We start from the raw sequence: 25,150 nt of genomic DNA on the forward strand, positions 1-25,150 counted from the left end.
GAGAGGAAGTGAGGAGGTATGGGACTAAAGGAGACAGCTGGTGAAGAGAGAGAGAGAGAGAGAGAGAGAGAGAGAGAGAGAGAGAAGAAAAAAAATTGTAGTTTGCTCACTGTTTTTGGAGAGAATACAGGTTGACACACACATATTCATGGCTATGTTATATTTGTGAACGAGTGTTTGTAATTTACGGTAATGCAGAAAAAGTTTGTGTGTGTTGTGGTACGTTTTAGTGTGAAGTGCTGGGATGCATCATCTCCTTTGTTGGTGTCAGATTGTGCGCTGCTATCTCATTTGTTTACATGATGTGAGTTTATGCAATGGCAAACACAGACAAAATATAGTCGATAATAACCTTTTATCAGGCTTTTTCAAGGGCGATTTATATTTTGTGTGTTTTGTTGGAAAAGTATCAGCAGTGATGGAGGTAAAACGACAGTAACCTAAGTTGTTACATATCACTCCTTAATCCATTTTTGTTTTTACTGTTGAAAGCAGAAATGCGTTTGAGGAAATGCGACATGGATTTTTTTTACATGACGGGAGAGGTTCTAGCAGACCAATCACAGCGTCTATGTTCTGTGTAGTACGGATGCGTTGTTACATTTTTGGCAGTGTTGCCAACTTGGCGTCCTTGTCGCTAGATTTAGCGACTTTTTAGACCCCTTTAGTGACTTATTTTCAAAAAAGCAACTGGCGAATCTACATATTTTGTTTTATGAGAACAGAAGCAGATAAACGAACGAGAAAACATTTTTACGCATTCATGTGTACTAAAATTACATTTGTGACATTTCAGAGAGAAAGGGAACATGATAAAGCCAATGTAGTAAGAATGCAAATACGACGTGATGATGTCACTGTTATGCTAATTACGCAATGATGTAATCTAGTGACATTTGGCGACTTTTCAAGCAATTCCATTGAAAATGGTTTGCAACACTGGTTTTCAGAGAGGTAAGCGTCATGCTACACAGAGCTACGCACAGCTTATGGCGAAGGTACGGCGTAGGTCTTACGCAGAAGTATAAGTCACACTTTAGGGTTATATCGCTGCCTGTTGGTTTGGCTATTCTCCACATTGCTACATAGCGTGGTTTTGCTTGAAATTTGTGTGGATAAGATTTTTTTTAATTAAAGACTCATGTGAACTACACCTTAATTTGCAAAGTAACATAACATCCCTCCCCATCTCCCAACCATGACATTTTAAGTGTGTCGTAAAACTGTGTGGATGTTATATATGAAATTATACGAGAACCTGCTGATTCAGATGATATCAGTTCTGTCGTTTAACATCCATTAACATGATTGCCAATCCAATTATAACCGTTTTTACTTTCTTATCTCTCCTAATATTAACTTTAAATTGTTTTTGAGTCTTACAGATTCCCTTAGGAGGGTTTTAGGCACGCACAACAGTGATTTTACCCCTAAGCTGATTTCGACTTAGTCAAACGGATGGTTTTACGGCTCTTATATATGTTTAAGAGAGATTTATATTGTGTACGCCTCACAGTTGTTTTGTACACGGCTGTAATCCCTCACTGTTTCTCCCTTGTGAGTCTGTCTTTCTCTGAGGGCAAATGTAATGTTATGACAAAAGCACAGCGAGGATAAATGTTACACAAACAAACATTAGAAGAAAAAGAAAAGACTTTGAAACCCAGTATGCCTCACCAGAGGAATTTTCGTTATTAAACTCTTCGTCTTTGTCAGTAAGTCTCTCTCTCTCTTTCTCTTTCACTATGTACCTGCTTAACGTTGGAGCATGCGGGCAACTTTTCTATAATGTTCCCTACCAATTAAGTATATACAAAGTAATCCATTAGTTCAGGGGATATTATACTCCTGGTAAAAAATAAAAATGATTTGATAACAGCAGTGTGTTTTTATTGGTATTCTGTGCTTTAATGAGAGTAATCGAGTGAACCACGGAGAGCACGAATTATCTTCTCTATCAAATATCCTGCTGTAGAGACTTTCTGAATAGAAATGCTGCAAAGCTCTGTTCTGTCTTTCTCGTTTTATCTTCCCTTGAAAAGAAGCTGTAGGGAGTCGCTTACTTTTTATATTTTAGCATTTACTTCTTAGAAGATGGGCATCCATCGGATTGGCTCGGATCCTTCATACGCTCTGTGTTCACAAAGGAAAACCCAATTACAGCAGGTCCTCGGGGGTTAAACGCCCCAGGCTCGGGGGTCCTTCCTCTTAAACAAGACTTTTCTGCAGGCTACTTGTTAATACTTTATGTGATGGGTGAATATCAAGGGCATGCAAGCACCTTCAACTTGCAGTCTCTTGCAGAAATAAAGTGGGTGCAATCTCCGAACACCTTAAAGGAACAGTTCTCTCAAAAATGAAAAATCATTTATTCACACTCATGTTTGTGCATATTTGTATGATTTTCTTTGAGATTCTGATTGCTCTTGTTTTTATGCATGAAAGGACCGGAAGCTTCAAAATGGATGCACAAGCACAAAATCATAAAAGTGGTCCATATGACAGGCACTCTGTTCAGTGTCATGGGATATTTATGGTTATGACTTCACAGTACCCAATATATGAGGCTATATAAATGATGAGAGCATTTTTATTTTTGGATGAGCTGTTTTTTTAAGATGTCATTCTCCAGTAGTATTTATTCATATATTATAAGGCGAGATTGGGTCTCTAGCCATATCAATTTTGAATGAGAATTTCTTGTCATGCTTTGTGGTGAGGAGAGGGGGAGCATACAGTAAAAGTGTGTATACAACGAGATTTCAAACTGCTAGTGCTTTTACTCTCGGATAAAATGTTTATTTAGACGGGCTGATTATATCTGCTTTGTTGGGTTTTGTGTATTCCGAAGTCGTTTCTCATCATGTTTAATGAGGTAAAGCTAATTAGCATTTAGCTGTTAAACGTCTACCCTTATTGTGAAACACAAGACCTCTATTTTATCCTGATTAAGATGCCAAAGCAATTTATCTAAAGCTTTCCTCTCATTAAGATTGTTTTCGGCTGAATTTGCACTCTCAGTCAAATAAAAATCTTAAAGAAAGTTTTCAAATTGATTTAAAAAGCAATCATAAATACTTGATAGAATTAAATGATAAATTATAGCTTTATAGATTTAACAGCACTTTTATCTGTTTTATACAAACAATACCTTATTCAAAATTGGAATTGGGATATTGAAAAAATATTTACAAACTATTGAATTTTGTTTAATAATATAAAAATGAGGGCTGTCAAAAGATTAATCGCGATTAATCGCATGCAAAATAAAAGTTTTTTATGTGTTTAAGAAACTTTTGCATATATATATATATATATATATAGACGGTTTCAGCAGTAACAACATAAACAAGCCGCTGTCGCTGTCCGCACATAACTTCCGGTAAACTCCTCTAAAAATAAATATCAACAAAGTTCTTTAAACGTAGTTTATTTATATAACAAGCAAAAAAAACAACAACACATAGATTACCTAGGAAACCAAAATATTTGTTATTTTCGATGAGGTATTTGTTCAAGAGATCCGTTTAGCAACTAGTCAGATCACTAAAAAAACGAAACCGGAAGTAAGGTTCGGATCCAGACGTGTTTCACGTGCGTCCGATGAAACCGTCTCTCTCTCTCTCTCTCTCTCTCTATATATAAAATATATATATATATATATATATATATATATATATATAAAATATATGCATACATAAAAATACAAACTTTTATGCGATTAATCTTTTGACAGCCGTAATAAAAATATATATGAAAGCCATTCACTAATACTAAAAATTGTATGTTGTTATCAATAATAAAAAATAAAGGCCAGCAACAGGCATGTTTTGTCCACACTGAGCGCCAGCATTTTTCCATGCCCAGTGCTGAGCGCCCAGAGTTAAAAAAATTCTACTTTGGATGAAACACTCGGCTAGATCCAATGATTTCTCAATATGCTTCTTGTCTGTACTTGTGTTCTTGTGGACTTGTGAAACGTCATCAGTCGCCGCCTAAGTACCGTGGGCAGTGTTCTTGGTCTGCCCATTTTATCGAGGATGCATCAGGAGGTGACTTGTGTGGACTTATGACGGCCAAGTTTCGCAGAATGCATTTCGCGTCAACAGCAATGAAGCTTAAAACTTGCACAATATTCAAAATATTACTCTTTCTCTGTGAAAAAAATGTAGTTTTAAGAGCTGTTTAGTCAAGAATATAGATGAATAAACTTTAAAAAAGGGTTCACTGAGTAAAGCGCCGTATACAATTAATCATACATGTCAATCATACATTTCCACATGTCTCCTATTGAAAATTAACTAGACACTAGCGACTGCCATGTACAGTCTGAAATGCCCTTTAGTCAGCTTATTTTATTTCTTTCAGTGTTCGTGTGCACAGGGTCTAAGACTGATTAGACCTAACTTATTGCTAGTTGGTCATAAGAGTACTTAAGACACAGTCTTAAATTAGCGTCTATGCAACCGACCACAGGGCACAAAATTACCCAGGACCATTCATGTCCACTCCACACAATAAGCTATGAAAGACCATCAATGGTATGCTTAACAAACCCTAATAATTTTAAAGACCACAGGCACCTACTGTTCTATTGTTTTAGTACACTAGTAAATGCTGATCCACCTCATTATATTCAAGGCAATCTCAAAATGTGCAGTGCTTTCTCAATACAGAAAAGTGTGTTTCCTATTTAAAGCATTAGATTCGTGTACGACAAGGTTTACGAGTACACAAACATGCTCAGAGTCCCTCTTTTGAATCTTAAGTCCGTGCTGAGCTCCCCGGTGAGACACAGCAGCGGGTGTGAATCTGTTCATTAGCGTTAGCATGAAGGGTGGGAAGGGGGGTAACAAAAGTAAAAAGCAAAAGCAGGGCAGATGAAGGAGATACCAGGGGTGTCTAGGTGTTTAGGGACTGAGTAGATTGATGACTTGCCAGTTGAAAATTCGTCCCTGTTGAAATAGACTGTCGGATTCCACCGAGGACTCGTAACTATTCTAGTCTACACACACAGGATTGCATAATCGCTCATACTTATCACTTTCCTGCTGTTCTGTTGTGTCATTTTAAGCTTTCTGGGTCTTTTTCTGGGTTCTAGGTTGAACCTTTTCGTCGCTTGAAAATATGAAGAGCTTAGATGCAACCCTTACAAAAATTAACCATTGTTTTTTTGTGGTAAAAGTGTAGTAACCGTGTTTTTTTTTTGGTGTATTGATTACTATTAGCAAAAAATATGGTTTTACTACAGTAACCATGGTTTTTGGTTTTAACTGTAGTAAAACCATGGTTCGTTTACGTCACAGGTGGGGAACCCTGGTCCTGGAGGGCCACTGTCCTGCAGAGTTTAGTTTCAACCCTAATTAAACCCACCTGAAAAAACAAATCCTGATTTATGTAAAGGAAAAGCCATTAAACGCCACCACTGTCAAAACTGAAGTAATAATACGGTACTAGTAGTACGAATACTCCTGGCACATATTATACGGTCGTTCATCAAATACTTTCACTTCAAATCCGCTTAATCCCAGCCTCAGATCATTCAGAAATATCGTTTTGTTGGCAAAATCTGTTAAACGTCACAAAGAATTTACGGCAAAGTCCTCTAATGCTACGTACACACCAAACGCGGGTGTTTCATTTTCAACTTGGGTGAAGACGCGTTTGAGGTGAATAGCGAGTGTTTTCGCTGCAACCCCCCATATCGCGTCATTCGCATTACCCATGCGAGGACGTGTCTGATCGCGTCTTTGCATTGACTTTGTATGTAATCTACTCACGCAAATCGTTGAACTCGGGTCTGGTGTGAACCCACAGTAAGTGTACGGAAGAAGACATCAATGAACGTCGAGGTGCAAAATGTGCAAGAGACTTTTACTTTTTTCTGTGTTTATTTACTCAGTTGTATGTTCTGGTATAATCAGCGTCTAACAGATATTTTGCTACACCTGCTAATACCAGGTGATTTGAAAAAATGTACTGGCCTTGACCTGAAACATGTCTTACATTCTTTGAAAAGCAATTTTTATCTTTAAAAATGTGCGTTCACACAAAACGCAAAAGAGGCGGCAAAAACGCGTTATTTCGCGCGTAGTTGGACGCTTGAACATTTTAAGTTTTCTTGCTTCATTTGCGTGTGAAATTCTAGTCATTTCAGACATTTATGCGTAAATTCGCGTCATGGGAGGGGCTTATATAGCTCAATTTGAGTAAACTTACCAGATTGTTCGACCTCCTCACTCACTTTCTTCCAAACAAGATCCTTTCAATTCCCGCAACAGTACGAAGATGTCTCGTGTAGCGATGATGTTTGTTCTGCATTGTTGTTTTGTTTATCTGCCTCCACTCGCTTCCTGTAATCACGTCACTGCTAGCTCCTGATTGGTTAACACGGCGCGAATCTGTGCCTTCCGCGCCATTTGCGCTTACCGCGCCACAGTATGCTTATTCACGTCCTTGCATTGACTTAACATGTAAATCACTCACGCTTGCCGCCTCTTCTGCATCTGGTATGAACGCACCATAAGAAATGCTAGGTTATAATATTTTCAATCCAGAGTTGGGTCAAAAGGAAAGAACCAAATTTATTGGGTTGTAATTTAACCTGTGCTGGGTTGTTTTAACCGTGTCATGTGCACGTGCCCCCTCAGATTTTTGAGGCAAGTGGATTATGCATGCAACCTAAAAATATGCAAAATATGCCAAGTTATTCACTTCACTCTGAGATTTTTGCTGTTTTAGTCCCTTGCTTCATTCTGGACGCAATGAATTATTAATAAATTATACAAACCCAGACACAACAGAACAGCGGTGGTGCCATCATTGTGCACGGGTGCGGACCAAAACACATATCACAAACGCTCGCAACACTTTCAAATCACAGCAGCTACCGCAACGCTCAGTTTATCCTACTTTTTGTGTACAAAGATGATGGTTCAAAGTCCATTTCTTAATGTATAGTTCTAGATTCACCCCTAGAGGAGGCGTTGACATTAAATTGAACTGTACCTTTAAAAATTACAGCATTACATTAAGATCTACGTGCATCAAAGGTTTCTTTTTATTCCCTGTTTTTAAAGTGTTGATCATTAAAACCAATCACAGAAGTGACTGATGAGTGCATCAATGTAACATTTAAATGAGTTGTCGGTGTAAAAATTCATTAATGTGTAAAATAGCAGTTAAAAAAAATTTGTCTATGTAGTCCATGGGAATATGGCCTGTATAAAGGTTTTAAAGGGCACCTGTTATGAACTTTTTGCAAAATGTAATATAAGTCTCAAGTGTGCCCAGAATGTGCCTGTGAAGTTATAGCTCGAAATACCCCACAGATAATTTATTATAGCATGTCCAAAATGCCCCTATTTTAGAGGAGCAAAAAAGCGCTGTTTTAATGTCTGTACCTTTAAATGCAAATGAGCTACAGCTCCATTACAAACAGACAATGAGTGCATTTAGTTAAAATAGATCTGATTAATACAGTCTGAGACAATAGTATCTATTGGACAGAGTACAACTCGCTGAGGGTGGAAACTATGGTAAGGCAGGACTGTAAGTGGGCGGGGCTTTGTCAATGTGACCTCACATTGATAAGAGAATCAAATGGCATGTATAATGACACTGCTTTGGTTTAATGGGGATTAAAAAACAAGGAGCGGGGTGATTTTTTTCATCATAGAGTTGTTGTGTTGTTGTTGTGTATGCATGACGCCCCTGGTTTTAACCCATTGTAGGATGAAACCTAACAATGGCTAGTTTTGTCCCTTTGGTTCTTCTATGGCACTGTTGTACATTTGGGGTAAAATATTTCTTTTAAAAAGTTGAAACAGTGCCCTCAATCTGACTTTGACTTTTACTGGTGCAAACCCACCGCTTGAAGTATCAGAATCCCAAATATTGAGGAAAAGACATAAATGAGATGGAGACTATGCATTGTGCTGTCTGCTCATGACATTCGTGACAAATTAGTGGCAGGTCTGCAGGAGCGCGGGAGCTCGGGGGGTTTGCCCCTGAATATACGGTCAATCAATACTCACTCCTGCTTACTGACAGCACAAATGCCAGATTTCCCTCGGAGGGAGATGAGTGGGGTGGCTGTTTGTGCTTCGGGAGGAATATGAATAAATGTCATCAGTGCTGCATACGTCTATGTATTATTCAGCATCGTTCGTGTTGTTCTCATTGTTTGTGGCCTTCATCAATTTTCCTCCTTTAATTTTTAATGGATATGAAAGATACAGCGAATACTTACATGACACATTCCCTCATATCAGAGGTTAAAGTTTTTTTTTTTTAAAGGGACGGATAGAAAGATACCAAATGTGTTTGATCTTTGATGCCAATAAACGGCTTAACATTTGAATATACAGAATTATGCATGAGATTTGAGAGCTGAGAGAGGAGAATAACTCCTGAATAACTAAATTAATTTCTGTCTTTTCCTCACACAAAGCTATAGGGGTTTGACGCTTGGTGTTTTGCACAGTAGTTCTGCAGGAGTAAATAATGATAACATTTCTTTTTTATTTTTATTTTAAAAGCTGTTTTGAAGGTCTTTAAGGCAGTTTCTCATGTACTGCCAAGAGTCTCAAGGCTACACTGCAAAATTGACATTGAAGTGCAATGCAATACACAATTCTTCCTAAAACTTTTGGTTAACCTGTTAGTCACTAGACAATGCAGTCCCTCATGTCATGGTTTGCCAAGCAGTCATAGCCGGCTGGCTATTTAATTTACGTTCTGTACACATTTTTATAATTCAAGGACATAGATAGTTGAATAGATTTTGAAGAGGTTCTTTATCAACAGCTGTACGTTCGTTCCTTTGAGATATCATTAACCAAACGACCACGCTAAAGCACAATTTATCTCACTTCCTTTGTGTTTGGTGTGAGGACAGAAATCAAATTTGGTATGTAGGAAGATTTGTATTCATTTAGGAAATTGGAAAGATGAAAAGCTGTACAGTCTGCCGTAACACAACATTAGCATTTGTATAGTTTATGTACTGTATTCACACTGAACCATGATAGTGCATTTAAAGGTGTCATATGATGTGATTTCATGTTTTTCTTTGTCTTTGGAGTTTTGAAAAACTGTTTGTGCGTATAAACGATCTGTAAAGTTGCAAAGTCTCAAAGAGATATTCTTTCTAAAAGTGAAGGCTCATCCACGCCGTCTTAAAACACCTCTTTCTATTTTTGCAAAACACCGCCCAAATGTATATGCAAAAAAGAAGGCATAATTTTTATTTTCGCTGCTGCCGCCGTCGCTGTGTCATGGAGACGCTGTGCTTTGGGAGCTAATATTCCAAATAACATTTCCGTCACACCCTTGAAGTATTGCATTACACCAAATACACAAAATAATTTTTTTAGCAACTTCATACGACCAATTTAAATTAAATTAAAGCATATAGATTAATAAAAGGTACAGTATATTCATTTCTACTGATGCTTCCTGCTACCAAGTGGGGTAAATTATTTGTTATTGTAAAAACAATTCAACGTTTTTGTCAAATCAACATATGAAGAGTTTGGTTCCAAAATGCAATAAATCCATTTTGACTAATTTGGGTAAAAAGGTGTTTTCTATACCAAGAAAGTGAAAAGATATTTTCAAATTTATTTTTTACGTTAATAATTTATTGCTATAAATATTGCTATAAATCTATTGAATCAATATATAAAGGTGCTTTCATCTTTGCCATGTTATATTCATGTAGTTGAATAACGTTAGTGGTATACACTGATAAAAAATATAAACATTAATGGCATTAATCAAAACACTTACTTTGTCATATTAAGAACACTGTCATTGCTGCTGTTGTCCTTGGGATGTCGTCGCTGAACTTTTTTGACAGCGATCAGCTGTAAAATGTTTTGTTCCTTCTCGATTTCCGTTGACTTTGAGTAAAATAATGTAAAGTTTTTCATAAGATCCTTTGGGGTCAATGTGTTAGCATGACAGAAGCTTGATGCTGTTTTGTGAGAACAAACAACAGCCGGCATTTTCCCTTCACCCGAGTGCCTCTCACGTAAATCATTTAAATATGATGGCTTACGTTTCTTTCCCGTCACAGAAAACCACCACAGTTTATCAATGCCATCAAAAGTATTACTTTGTTTTTGTTTGTTTGTTGATCATGAAGTACAAAGTATGAGGAAAACTAGGATTCCGTGTGTATTCAACGCGCCACCACTGTTGTTTACAATGCGTGGAATGGTGCGCTGTGATTGGTTAAGTGGATTTATTGTATTCTGCAGAGAAGTAGGACTGGCGTTTGTCGCGGTTTGGAATAAAGGGAGAAAAGACAACAGAATAACACAGCGGATATCGGATCTGATTTTGCGTAATATTAAGAATTTACTTTTTAATACTGACCTGATACATGATTTTGGTGGTAACTTTTTTTTAAAATGTCGTTTATCGCGATTGGGAACCAAACTCTTCATATATTTTATGTTACTTCAACTTAAAACATTAAGTTAAACAATTTCAACTTAATTTTATAAGTTATGTCAACTTTTACAAGCCAAAACTTAAAAAAGTAGGTTAAATTTACTTGCAAAACCAAATTATTTTTAATAAATCACTGACTTCAAATAGGAGATTAATATTACCCCACAATCATTTTTTTTTGCACAAACTTATTTCTCAGGATTTTCACTCCAGTAGGATCAAAACTTTAGCACTCTCCCAGACGTATCTGTAAATACTGTAAAAATTAAATACAGTAAATTAAAGATATTGTAAAACACTTTGCTTCATGTATAACTCAGTGGTACAGCACAAAAGGTCATGGGCACACACACACACACTAATAAAAAATGTATACCTTGTAAGTCACTATAAGTCACTTTGGTTGAAAGCGTTTTTTTATTTATAGGTTTTCAATTGGTGGGTCAGGACCCACTGGGTCGCACAGTGGGATAAGTTGGGTCCCACAAAGACACTTTTGTCCTATGATTGACATTTGATAAAAATGGTTTAGACATCTGGTATTTTGCGATTGCAATTAAAATTAATTCATACAATGACAATAAAAATACACAAATTTCTGCATATTTTATTTATATTTTTATATTTATATTTCTGCATATTTTTATATTTCTGCATCTATTAAAAAATATTTTGGTGGGTCCTGAGATAGACTAAACCGACCTAAGTGGCTAGCAGAATAAAAAGTTTTGTAACCCCTGGTATAGAGAGTAGGTCATACTGTACTAAAAACTTTGTGTGAGTAACACTGCAAGTTTTTAGTGAGACAAGTTGTGTTGTGTCTTACCGCATCAAATTTATGTTAGTTGACAGGTGCGGTGCGCTCACCGGCATTTAGAAAACAGTTGGTCAGAGTAAATCTTGCTTTCTTAGCCATGTCTCCAAATTATTTCCTTAGACATCGACGAGTGCTTAGACGGATTCGTGGAATGTGACAGCCGAGCCACTTGCATCAACCTGCCGGGCTGGTACCACTGCGAGTGCCGCGATGGTTACCATGACAATGGGATGTTCTCCGCCAATGGAGAGTCATGTGAAGGTAACTTCTGTATAATGACTGCTTGTAAGAAAAGTATATCTATATGTACATTTTGATTTAATCATAGCACTAGTGGCTACAATGAACTGTAATGTTAAAACAGGTGCAAGGAAAAATATGCATTCATTTCCTTTAAAAATTTGTCATTTGTATAACATAAAAAGACTATAACACATTTCATCAGAATGCATTAAATGGCAGAAAGTTTGTTTCCCTAAAATGTACTTACAGCATTTACCAGCGGAAGCTAACTAAACCCTCAACCTGTTAGATTCAATCAGAGAGGATTGAACCGTAACTAAATCAAATTTAATTATGTAAATTTCATTCCTGAAGACATTGACGAATGCGAGTCGGGGAGGCACAGCTGTGCGAACGACACCGTGTGCTTCAACGTGGATGGAGGTTTCGACTGCCGGTGTCCTCACGGCAAGAACTGCACGGGCGACTGCGCCCACGACGGGAAAGTGAAACACAACGGGCAGATCTGGGTGTTGGATGACGACAGGTGCTCGGTCTGCTCCTGCCAGGTGAGCCAAGGAAGCCCGTATGAATTTGGGAAATGTAGTCAAATGTAATTCACGGGAACACCCTCTGTATACTCTCTCTCCTCTTTTAGTCGGGGTTGGTGATGTGTAGACGAATGGTATGCGACTGTGAGAATCCCACAGTGGATGTGATGTGCTGTCCTGAATGCGATCCCCGCCTGAGTTCCCAGTGCTTGCACCAGAACGGTCTGTTGGCTTACAGCAATGGAGAAACCTGGGTGGAGAACTGCCAGCAGTGTCAATGCATGGTGAGTGGAAACACGCTGTGTGTTGCGTAATGCAGTACTGCAGTAATGCACTATGGTTACCAGTTTAGCTAAGATAAATCGGAGTATCTCTGCCTGGTCTGTACTAAATGCTATGACGAATGGTCCTGCATAGTGAATAGTTATATGCATATCTAAAATCGTGCCAGGCAGCACCAGCATTTTTTATGATTTTCACAAAAGTTTAATGCCTTCCAGGAAATTTTCATCTATAAATATATATACATACAATATATTAAATGAAAGAAAAGACCCTTTGCTTTCAAACCAAAAAAAAAAGTTTCATCCTACCTTCAGTGGTTCTTTTGTAATCAGCTTTTGAATATTTGTAGGTTTCTGCAAAATAACCACATTTTGAGCAAAAAGCAGAGATAATTCCATTTTTGTGACGGACTTTTCATAGAGATCCCATTCAGAGCGATCTTTAAAACAGACACGGAGTTTTTATTGTTTAAGTGTTGGGTAAAAGCACCACCTGGTGGATAATAGCGGTATTGCGGAAAGACGGAAAATCTCGTCATTGGCGGGGAAGCGTTTTCTCTTAATTGACGAGATATCTCGTCAATGGCGGTGAAAGAGTTAAGTCAATGTGAAGACGCGTGGAGGTCTCGCAGCGAGAATGAGGCATTTGGTGTGGTGCAGAAGACACGTTTCCGCCTCATTCGCGCGTGTAGTGGCGCGAATTGAGCGCCTGGTGCGGTACACGCGAATGGTGCTTTTTGTGCATTTTGTGTTTTACGTTAATTGCCGGCTGACGCCCGAGTTGAAAAATTTGAACTTTGGCGGAATTTCGCGCCGCGTTAACCAATCAGGAGCCTGCTTGCTTCTGTGGCGGCAGCCCCGCCCGGAGTCATTCATTCAACATCAAGGAACGCTTGATATTGGCCGTGAGCAGCCACCCGGAGCTATACGACACAAGTTTTTATTTCTATAGAGACAGGAATAAAAAGGACCGCGCTTGGAAGAGTGTCAGTGAGGACATCAGGCAACCTGGTAAGTTGTAATACACATTTCACTTTTGAGTCACGTGACGTTTATCAACCCGCGCCGTTTATTTTCCCCCTATAGTAAGGTTACCAAATGCAAACTGGTAACTCTCTCGATAAATGCACAATCAAAATTAGTCATCTTGCAAACAGACAACCGCATAGCACTTGCCCCTTCCACAAGAAGCGGAGTTTGCTTCTGACGCGCGTCAAATGCTTGCTTTTTTCGAGCGTCTACTTCGCTGTACACGTGCGAATACATTCAAACTGTTCAAGAGGCAAACTAGGTGCTGTAGACACGATTTTGACGCCTGAAACGCGGTTGGTGTAAACACAGCATAAAGAGGACATATCATCAAAATCTGACTTTTTCCATGTTTAAGTGCTATAATTGGGTCCCCAGTACTTCTATTAACCTATAAAATGTGAAAAAGATCAACCCAGTAACTTAGTTTTGGTAAACCATTCTCTGCAAGCATGTGAAATAATAGGTTATTGAAATGTGGCTCCCCCTGTGATGTCAGAAGGGGATAATACTCCCCTTAATCTGCACTATCCAACCACAGCACTGCCATTTTAGTGCAGAGATCAGCTCATTTGCATTTAAAAGGACACACCCAAAACGGCACATTTTTGCTAACACCTACAAAGTGGTAATTTTAATATGCTATAATACATTATTGGTGGGCTATTTTGAGCTAAAACTTCACATATGTACTCTGGAGACACCAAAGATTTAATTGACATTTATAAAAAATCTTGTGAAATGTCTCCTTTAATTGACTAGATAACTCATCAATGGCGGGGAAAGTGTTAAATAGTGCACTATTTGAGGGATAAGTGTTGTCCGAAATTATAGTGGACATTATTGAGTGCACTCATTCAACCCCACAATGCACCGTAATAATGAGTGTACAACCGAAAAGTACACTAAAAGCTAGCTGCACCGTGGTTTGCGCCGAATGAATTCATGCGTCTTTGCGGAGGATAACGAATGCACTCATTTGTTTTGATTTGATTTATTTGAGTGAACTATATTAGTGAACTAATGTTGGAATAGTGAATGAGGGGATGGGGGCTATTTCGGACACAGCCCGTACATAAGCTCAGTATAAATATTTAAATACTTTATAGCTCAGTGGTTTGCAGCACATAAGGTCATGGGTTTGAACCCAGGGAACTCAAGTACTCATAAAAATGTAAGGCTTGTAATGCACTACAAGTCATTTGGATAAAAAAGTGGGCCAAATGCATAAATATATATATAAATATAAATGCTGTCGGTGTGTGCATTACATTCTGGTGCATTCTAGCGATCAGTTCTCCAAAATATCCAGTCAGGACATTTTGAGCTAAACCTTGAAAACTGCAGTATTTTACCCCTATGGTTTCTTATTTCCCACCTGCAACTTTCATCCAATACCAGTTTTTCTTTCCTCACGATTTTTGTTCAAGAACTGAATTATAAAGTCCACCAACTTTGTTTTGCTCTCTTCACTGAGATGACAGTGGCTCAGAAACCTGTCAGAGGTTCCCGGTGACCCGACGGGTGACCTCCAAGCTCAAATTTTTCTCTGCTTGAGAGGTTTTTACACTACAAACAGATCAAGCTTGCCCTGTTCTGCTGAAGATTTTCGAGCGGTTGTGAACGACGTGACGGACTTAAGGCTTTATTCGGTGGGGTGTTGCTAAAGCTAAGCTCTGGATTATTTGCTGGATAACTGACTTTTAATTGAAAGCCCTCTTTAATCCCAAACCAGGAATAATCTACATCCATTAAACCAGCTTTAAGACAAGAACATAATCAGAACAACAGGCCGTATTGAAACTTCTGCAGTCATTAGGTTTCAGCACATCCATTTTTCTTGCTCTCTTTCATGTTGTTTTTGAACGTGATGTTATCTCATACACTTTCAGTCAGGCTTTCTTTCATCACTTTGAAATCCCCTTCTCATCAATTTTTCCTCGTTCACTGTAAAGAAACCCAGAACTTGAAAGAGTAAAAGAGACGAGGAAAAATAAAGAACGAGGAAAGAGGCGTGCTTTGTGTTTTAAAAAAAAGTTTCAGGAGTGAGAGAACAAAAGAAGTTTTTGGAACCAACTGTTGTAGTCAAGGTCTATGTAACCTCCCAGCAAACAAAAACCATCATTTCACCATCTATAGGTTAACTACAGACCCGGATATGAGTAACCCACTTCTTGCCAAAATAACTTGTGAGACTAACTTGTGTTTTCCAATCATTTTCCTATGAGTGGTCCATTACACCATCCCTAGTAGATTAATTTCTTTTGTTCTGTACATTTTGCTTGGACTGACCTTCAAACGCTTTGATGTTCATCTGTGAAAAGCTTCCATCTGTGAAAGCAATCCACAAAAAAAATCAAAGCCTTGATATATTTTGACACATCACCTGCTGTCCAACTGATGTTCTTCGAGAACTCTTGAGAAGCAGGACAGAGAGAGTAAATTAAACCCTACACCGACCCTTTGTATTTCATATTGATCCTTCATTACACAGTTCACCGAGCACAGTACGCCATGCTACGTAACCTTGCAAGCTCATTTATGCATTTTAAGATGCATTTCTTCTGGACTGCACTTACCAACTGTGGAGGGTGGATCACATGAGCGTCACTCAGGGTCTGATTTATGGTCCCATGAGGTTCCCGGGACCACCCCCTTTTCAACTCTACCTCTAATAGCTCGTAGATAGGATAAGGTTAAATGGATAGTTCACCCAAAATGAAAATAATGTCATTAATGACTCACCCTCATGCCGTTCTAAACCTGTAAGACCTCCGTTCATCAGTTTAAGATGTTTTAGATTTAGTCTGAGAGCTCGCTGACCCTCTATTGAAAATCTATGTACGGTATACTGTCCATGTCCAGAAAGGTAATAAAAAGATCATCAAAGTAGTCCATGTGACATCAGTGGGTCAGTTAGAATGTGTTGAAGCATCAAAAATACATTTTGGTCCAAAAATAAAAAAATGCGAATGCGCATGCACAGCGACACTGCTGACGTACGGTGTTGCTGACGTGTTTTTCTCAGACATGTTTGCGAAGATTTTATTTTAATTTTTTTATACTTACAGCATGCGCAAAAGTGAGTGTGCACAAAAAAAAGCTGGGGCGCACCAGATAACATGTCAGCCGCGTCATATGTCGGCAGCATCACTGCAGTCTCGTGCACGCGGTTCACAACAGACCTGGAAGAGAAGACAATGCTGAATAAAGTCGTAATTTTTGTTTTTTATTTCAAAATGTATTTTTGATGCTTCAACACATTCTAACTGACCCACTGATGTCATATAGGCTACTTTGATGATGTTTTTATTACCTTTCTGGACATGGACAGTATACCGTACGTAGATTTTCAATGGGGGGTTAGCAAGCTCTCGAACTAAATCTAAAACATCTTAAACTGTGTTCTGAAGATGAACGGAGGTCTTATGAGTTTGGAACGACATGAGGGTGAGTCATTAATGACATTATTTTCATTTTGGGTAAACTATCCCTTTAAGCATAAATGGTGAATTGCTTAAATTCTGATAGGTTAACATTAGTTAATTAATAATAGGGGCTTGGGGGCCCTGGCCTTCATTGTGCACTGTATGCACCATAGGGCTCCAGTTATTAGGGCATATTTTTTCTATTATTCTAGCACTCTAAAAATATTACTGTACATATCGGCTTGTGCATCCTATATGCTCCATTGTCTGTGTATTACGGCTAAGTTGCATTGCCGATGGCCGCTCCTTTTAAAAAATCCCAGTCATCGCAAAGTCATTTGTAGCACTCATAAAGTCATATTTAATTACCATATTATTGTAATGATCTAGTTGTTCATAATAGGAACACATTTATTTGTTTTTATTACGTGTGTGTGTTTCTCAGCATGGAGAGGTGGACTGCTGGCCGGTGTCGTGTTCTCCGGTGCCGGACTGCGAGTTTACTGTGGTTCCAGAGGGCGAGTGCTGTCCGCGATGCGTCACGGACCCGTGCCTGGCCGACACTGTCCGAAATGACATGACCAAGACCTGCGTGGACGAGTTTGAAATCACTCGCTTCAGCGGCTCCGCTTGGACCAAACACGGCACCGAATGTTCCCTGTGCCAGTGCAAGGTACTGTAACCACCCACAGACACAGGCTTTATTTATTGTTGGCCACATACATGCTAAATATAGTTAAACTTAACTTATCGGAGTGCCTCATCCTGTTCTGTTTACAGAAAGGTTATTTACATGAGTGACAACTCAATTGAACACTCTAAGGCAGGTTTTTTGTTAGCCGAACCCCCTTTACCTAAATGACTTACCTGAATGAAAGTAATACTCCATTTACTTTAAAAAAAATCAGATAATTTACTTACCCCATGTCATCCAATATGTTTATCTCTTTCTTTGTTCAGTCGAGAAGAAATAAATTTTTCTAATTTTATTTATTGGACCCCAACAGTTTACAGTTTTAATGCAATTTAAAATGCCGTTTCAAAGGACTCTAAATGATCCCAAACGAGGCAAGGGGGTCTTATCTAGAGAAATTATTGTCATTTATGTCAAGAAAAAAATGCACTTTTAAACCACAACTTCTTGTCTTGCACCAGTTGTGTGACGCGCCAGCACGACCTCACGTAATTGCGTAAGCATGTTGAAAGGTAATGCGTTACATATGTGAAACGCATACTTGCGGACCATTTTAAACAATAAACTGACACAAAGACATTAATTAGTATTATTCCACATACAACAACGTCTGAGCGGTCCTCTGTCTCTACACTTGTAAACACTGGAGCGGAAGTTTCGCATACATCATGCATGACCTTTTGACGTGATGTCGCGTTACTTGAGGTTGCACTGGCGCATCACACAACCGGTGCAAGATGAGAAGTTATATTTTAAAATATTATTTTTGAAATAGATGACTTGCACTGAATATTAAAGAAAAAGAAGCCAATAAGAGCCCAGATTAAATATGAACTCCTTCTATACTCTTTAAAATTCATCCTAAATTTAACATTTAAGAAGCTTTTTGAAAAAATGACACGCATATGGTTCAGCAATTTCTAGACAAAGGGTGACTGCACTTCAAATAATAAAATATAACAGAGTTTTGGTTTATTTTGGATGCTTTTAGTCACCAACATAATATCCAAAGTTGCATTTGTGTTATGCCATAGTTTGGATGAGTTTATTATTATTATGTTATATGGAAAAATTTATAAATAAAGAACGAGTGAGTGTGTCCAAACTTTTGGCCTGATCAATTTTGTTAATTATATATAATATATAAAAAATAAAATAATTTAATACACATGTAAATGTTTCTTAAATACATACATGAATGTGTGTGTATTTATATATACATAATTACACACAGCACACCATCATATATTATTCAAAAACTCACTTTAATTTTGCATACGATTAATCGCGATTATATTTTAAACTTCATTGAAACTGTAAACTGTTGTGGTCCAATTAAGTCTATTAAAATTAGAAAAATGCTGGAATGTTTTCATTAAAAGACTTAATTTCTTCTCATATGAACAAAGAAAGACATCAACATTTTGGATGACATGGTGGTGAGAAAATTATCTGAATTTTTTTATGGAATATTCCTTTAAGTACCCCCTAAAATTTTAGGTAAATATTTTAATAATTTAATAGCACATTTGCATATTTAACTTAATTTTTTTTACTTTATTATTTATTTATTTATTTTTCATCCATTATAAAGTTTTTATCAGTAGTTATTGTTATTGTTACCTTCTTCTTGTAATATTTTGTAGTGTTGTGTAATGGTCACATGACATGCAGATTAAACAAATAAAAAGTAAGTAAGTGTTAGTAAGTGTTTTATTTAAATACATTTTTATAATTCATTTATTATTATTTTTAAATTATTAATTTAAATTTATTTCTAAAAAATCTTATTATTTAAATGTTTTTCATCAACTCACAAACACACTGCAATTCCCTCACGAACCACTTGGGGTTCCGTTTACACGACAACAATTTCAACCGTAAACTGAAATGTTTTATGTGGTTTGGCTGTTCGTCTACTACACAATGCCGGCACTTTGGGGTCTTGAACATGCAAAAATTTGCAGACAGGTTTCAAAGTGCACATTTTTGATAATGATGCCTTGTCTAGGGTGACCATACGTGCCATTCTTCCCGGATGCGTCCTGGCCAGGATTTCGCAAGCGTCTTCTGGAAGTTGTATTTGTCGACCGCACACGTCACCAAGGTTCTCACATTTTAGTTAAAAAACACAAATCAATAATCGTTTCATTCTTACCTTAAAATGTAATGGTTGCTTTTCCGAAATAGGAAAACCTCGATAACATATGCGGTCGACAAATACAACTTCCGGAAGACGGACCGAAATCCTGGCCAGGATGCATCCGGGAAGAATGGCACGTATGGTCACCCTAACTTTGTCGTCTCACTGTAAACGATGTAAACGCAAATCTGTGATATTGAGTTTATTAACGCTCCAACAAACTTTACAAAATGTTGTCACTTTATAGCTTGTAATAATCCTATTGTCCGACTGAAAAGCAGTTGTCACTCCCAAATATTTGCCGTGTGCATGTGGCCAATGAATATTTTGTCACATCTATCGTTGTTTCTGTGTATTAACTAAACCCTATCAATAAAACGTCTACAGATTTCACAGGGCCTCTGTGTTTCATGGACATCTGGCTTATTAGATTTAAATATTTAATACCAAATCAGTCAAGGACAATAGCTTTGGTTGTGTGCCCGTGCACAGCTTTGATTTTTATTGTTTCGGCGCACATAAATGGTGTCCATTAAACAAAACCTTGCACGCAATCATATCTCTGCATTTTTAGACAAAGACATTTAGAGATGGCTTAAAAACATGGACAGATTGCAGTGTGTCTAACTGGGTACAGAGTTGTTAAAGCCTCGATAAAAATATATATTCAGGGTCAGAAACGGATTCATCTGCTTGAAGCACACATCGTCTCGCTGACCAAGGTCTCAAAGCCATTTGAGCTGAAAGATGAATCGAGAGTATTGATGTTTATTTCATGCTATACACACACACACGTGTTCACAGAAATGCCTTGAATATGTAAGTGTCAGACTGGCTACTTTTCGTTTCGACTAACGTCTTTTTTCTGTCATCTTTATTCTGCTTACAGAACGGTCACATCTGTTGCTCGGTGGATCCTCTGTGCCTCTAATCTGATTCAAAGGCAAAATTTCTGACCTGCTATCTCTCTCTCTCTTTGTCTCTCTCTCTTCCTCTCTCTCTCTCTCTCCCAGTCTTGACTCTCTGTACAGTTTCAGCCCCATAAGACAAATGTTTTATACCAAATCTTCATGTGTATTATACCATTATCTCAGTATACAGACACTAAAGCACTCTCTTCAGTCTTTATAACATCACAGCATCACTTTAGCTTCGAACAGTGTTTCAAATTTGCTTGATGCATTTGCATTCATTTATTGATGTTTTATCAACAGTTTCACTGGAAATCATGAAATCATGGTATTCTGATATTAAGGCACACGTTTCGCAAATTTCCTTAAATTGTCATGTTTCAATGTTGAAACTGCATTGACAAAATAATGGTTAACTTATTGTTGATCGCAGTGTTTTTTGCTTGACGCGACAAACCGTGTCTTAACCAGATCGTGATAAAACGACAAGCGCAGTCACTTTTGTGCAAATCCTAACCAGCCACGACAAGCGTTTCGTCAAACGCTTCGTTTCTATTTCTGTGCTGTTTATGTTCTGCTTGTTAGCCCCGCCCACTGTGAGATGTCATTGGTCAAAAATAACATTAGCTACTTTTTTAATATGTATGTAATATGAGCATGAACAGAATAATTGCTTGTTGCTGAATCACATCTGGTTAAGACACGGTGTTAAAGCGTACTTTGTAAATGTCCTGCAGGCGTTAGCGACGTTTACGACTTTCAGTATTAATAATTGCTCCGCTTCCTTCGAGGACAGATATGATCTTGATGTTGTGAATAGTTTATTTAATGTGTTTGTTTTTCACGTCTTATGAAATCTGTCTTTGTTTTAACCCTTTACGTCGCACTTTTCGTCAAATTGATGTTTTGTTGTTTCATTTAGCGGCTTGGTACACTATTGTGTCATTATAGTGAAATAAAAGATTTCCATTAAAAAAACAGCCAGATGTGTCATTGTATTTTTTATTTGTATAAGGTAAATTGTAAGTTGATTTTTTATGTTGAGAAAGAGGTTTTCGGTGGACAGTAGCATTATTTTGGGTTTTAATATTGTAATTACAAATACAAAGTTAAAGAGACTTTCATTTTATTACTTGTAATCCTTTGTAATGTGTCTTAGTGGTTAAATTTTTGGCCTCACTGTAGCCATCTCTCATTATCTTTCTCTCTTTCATACCCACACTTTCACACATACACACACAGGGGATTACTGCAGTCTGATGGGTCTCATTTCTGCAGTTTTACAGATTAGACACCATACTGCACTTTAATGTCAATGTGCCAACCATATGTCAACCTTTATCTGACCTATGGTGGGTTTGTATGACCCTGGGCATGAGAAATGTGTGGGTACAAATTACAAACCTTAAAGCAATTTGAAAGTTTTATGATTGTACTGTAACTAAACACCGCAGGACCATTAAAGGTGCACTGTGCTCCTGTATACTGCCCTCCAAAGGCTAAGTGCAGTATCTACGCAAACACTGAAACTGAGAAAAATGGCTTTAAAGTTTTTTACACCAGCCAATCAAACATGTAACTGCAATTTTGGCACACACATTTCTCTGAAATGGGACAAAATTTAACCAGGAGACTTTGTCACAAGACACAACAGATCTCACAAAGCCCATTTTAACCCTTAACTCAATTTTGACCAAATGCGTAGTTACTGCGCTTTCGCTTTGTAGGGCAGTATAGCTCAGTGGTAGAGTGTCGGTTTTAGCGGCATCTAGTGGTGAGGTTGTGAATTGCAACCAACGGCTGAGTCCACAGCTCACCCCTCGCTTTCAAAACACAGAGAAGCTACGGTAGCCGCCACAGGACAAACACGTCATCGTCTGAGACAACGTAAAGACAAAACGCGATCTATAGGACAGTTTTTTCATTCAGGGCTACTGTAGAAACATGACGATGCAAAAGGGCGACATCCATGTAAGGGGACCAGTGGTGTATGGAAGGCAAAAGGTTTTTAAACACTTTCCCCGCCAGCCAGCGCCAGCATTTTTTATGATTTTTACAAAAGTTTAATGCCGTCCAGAAAATGTTTTTTTTTAAATGTATAAACATACAATATACCAAATGAAAGAACAGACCTTCTTTCAACAATTGATATAGTTAAATTGATATAGTATGTATAGAACTATTTTATACTTCATAGTTTTCTTTATTTTACTTAATAATAAAAGATAATGAATTTTAAACTGAAGTTACTGAACCAATCATATTTTTATTAATATAAGTACATACATTTATATAATACCTATAGAAGTATTTTTTTAACACAGTGAGTGCCTCGCCACCAACCTGACTCCTGCAGGCGACTGACTGTCACTGCCAGCACTTTTAACTGTCCTCGCGGTTGCTGCAACTTTCGATCTACTCTATAAAACAAAAAGGCGACAAAAAGGTCCTAGTGTCTTTATGATTAAGAGGGGCTGGACACACCAAAACTTTTAAACGCGGCTGAAAAAGCCTTGAGTACGCTGAATGGCAGCTGTTTTTCAGCCGAGCGCTTTGGTAGCTGTGATACTTCAGCTCTGAGCCGGTTGGTTGCTGTGGTAATGTCCCGCCCCTCCTCCACTGTAATTGGACGGCCCTGTGAGAACTGACATTGACGAGCGGACTCGGAGCGTTTCACTCAAAGTTTAATATTTTTAAACCCCGAGCGCTGGGTTTCAGCACGGAAAAACCCCGCTAGCTGCTTGCTTATTTGAAAAACCCTGAGTTTCCATTGGAATCAATTGAAAACATGCGCCGGCCGCAGGCATAAAAGCTTTGGTGTGTCATGCCCCAGCTTCAGGATAATTTTCGGGACAATTAGAGCAGGATTCGGGATTCGGGACAGCAGCTTAGATTTCGGGACTGTCCCGAATTTTTCGGGACTTCTGGTCACCCTACTTTTCTTTGAGATCAGATTCAGAATGATCACATACACAGAAAACATACACAGAGTATTTACTGTTTTGGAATCCATGGATGCTTTAGTTTTTTTTTTAAATTGGGTAAGAGCACCATCTGGTGGATAATATGGATTGTCGTAAAAACTCGTCATTGGCAGGGAAGCGTTTTCTCTTAATAGAAGAGATAACTTATCAATGGCGGGGAAAGAGTTAATTATGGAGAAAACTTAAAGGGACACTCCACACTCCACTCCCCTAGAGTTAAACATTTGATTTTTACCATTTTGGAATCCATTCAGCCGATCTCTAGGTGTGGCTGTACCACTTTTAGCATAGCTTAGCATAATTCATAGAATCTGATTACACCATCAGCGTCGCCCAAAAAAATAACCAAAGAGTTTCAATATTTTTGATATTCAAAACTGCTGTAACATGGCTGCAGGAGGCGCAATGATATTACGCAGCGCCCGAAAATAGTCCCCTGTCATTAAAAGTTACTATAGGGGACTATTTCCGGGCGCTGCGTAATATCATTGAGCCTCCTGCAGCCATGTTACGGCAGCAAAGTCCTTGATTATTACGCCAGAATGAGAGTTCCCAACCATATCTGCCTAGAAAATCGCAACTTTTAATTTTCCGTCGGTCTTAGTACACAATGTAACTACAGAAGAGTCAAGTTTTAAATAGGAAAACTATCAAAACTCTTTGCTTATTTTTTGCGTGATGCTAATGGTCTAATTAGATTCAATGGATCATGCTAAGCTATGCTAAAAGTGTTACCGCCAGACCCAGAGATCAGCTGAATAGATTCCAAAACTGTAAAAATCAAATGTTTAACTCTAGGAGAGCTGGAAAAGGAGTATATTTTCAGTGTGTAGTGTCCCTTTAAACCTGCAATCCGTAACTTTTGCCTCTCTATCGCCATCTCTGTTTGAAACATAAAATTGCAGTTAATTGAAAGTATTTTTATGTATGTGCATTGTGCTTCGCCCCGCTACTCTGTGTAGATCAATTTGATGCCTATGATCAGACCGGATCTGTCATTATACATTGCCATTGCAGTTTGAAGTGCATCCTAAAAGTCATATAACTGAAAAACTCACTTTTTCTGCGAAAACAGTCGATTAAATTACACAACATTATTTGTAGTTTTCCATTGTGAACCGGGCGAGGGTAAGGAGACACTTAACACTGTTCATTAAAGTACTTGCACAATAATAGATTTTCATAAAAAAATATATATATATATATAAAAAATATATATATATAATAGATTTTCATTCATTTTTACACAAAAAAAGTTATGGATTGCAGCTTAAAAAAAAGGTGACCATATACACTTTCCTTTATGTTGCTATATACGTAAATTGAAATAGTTTTTTCTGTTTACATTGGTCAATTAGCTGTGGGAATGCAGCATCATGCAGTTGCAGATGTTTTGCGTTACCGATGCAATCTAGAAAAACAGCCATAATTAATTTAATCTGTGAGCAAAAGTATCTAAAAATAGGGATGAGCAAACTATGGGACTATGGGTGTGACCTTCAGATGCCACGCCCCATAAAACAGCTTTTATAGGTTGCTGATATAATTGGATCTCCCGTGAGAATACGGTACATCAATTTTAAACATTTTTCAGAGGGCTATTAATTTCTGGATCTCTAAAAATTT

The 25,150-nt window shown here is 37.9% G+C and overlaps 1 protein-coding gene across 3 annotated transcripts in view; it reads left to right on the top strand.

Annotated features, from left to right (window-relative positions):
* Positions 1-21,520, top strand: part of nell2b (neural EGFL like 2b) — a 54,673-nt gene extending 33,153 nt beyond the window's left edge. For all 3 annotated transcript variants that reach the window (XM_073868650.1, XM_073868658.1, XM_073868661.1), the window contains exons 16-20: positions 11,399-11,539; positions 11,876-12,069; positions 12,159-12,335; positions 17,238-17,465; positions 20,519-21,520. In XM_073868650.1, coding sequence (XP_073724751.1) covers positions 11,399-11,539; positions 11,876-12,069; positions 12,159-12,335; positions 17,238-17,465; positions 20,519-20,560 — 782 coding nt within the window. In that variant the 3' untranslated portion in view covers positions 20,561-21,520. The remainder of the gene's footprint in view (positions 1-11,398; positions 11,540-11,875; positions 12,070-12,158; positions 12,336-17,237; positions 17,466-20,518) is intronic.
* The last annotated feature ends 3,630 nt before the right edge of the window (positions 21,521-25,150 follow it).

This window comes from Misgurnus anguillicaudatus, chromosome 1, assembly GCF_027580225.2.
Source record: "Misgurnus anguillicaudatus chromosome 1, ASM2758022v2, whole genome shotgun sequence".
NCBI classification, from domain to species: Eukaryota; Metazoa; Chordata; class Actinopteri; order Cypriniformes; family Cobitidae; genus Misgurnus; species Misgurnus anguillicaudatus.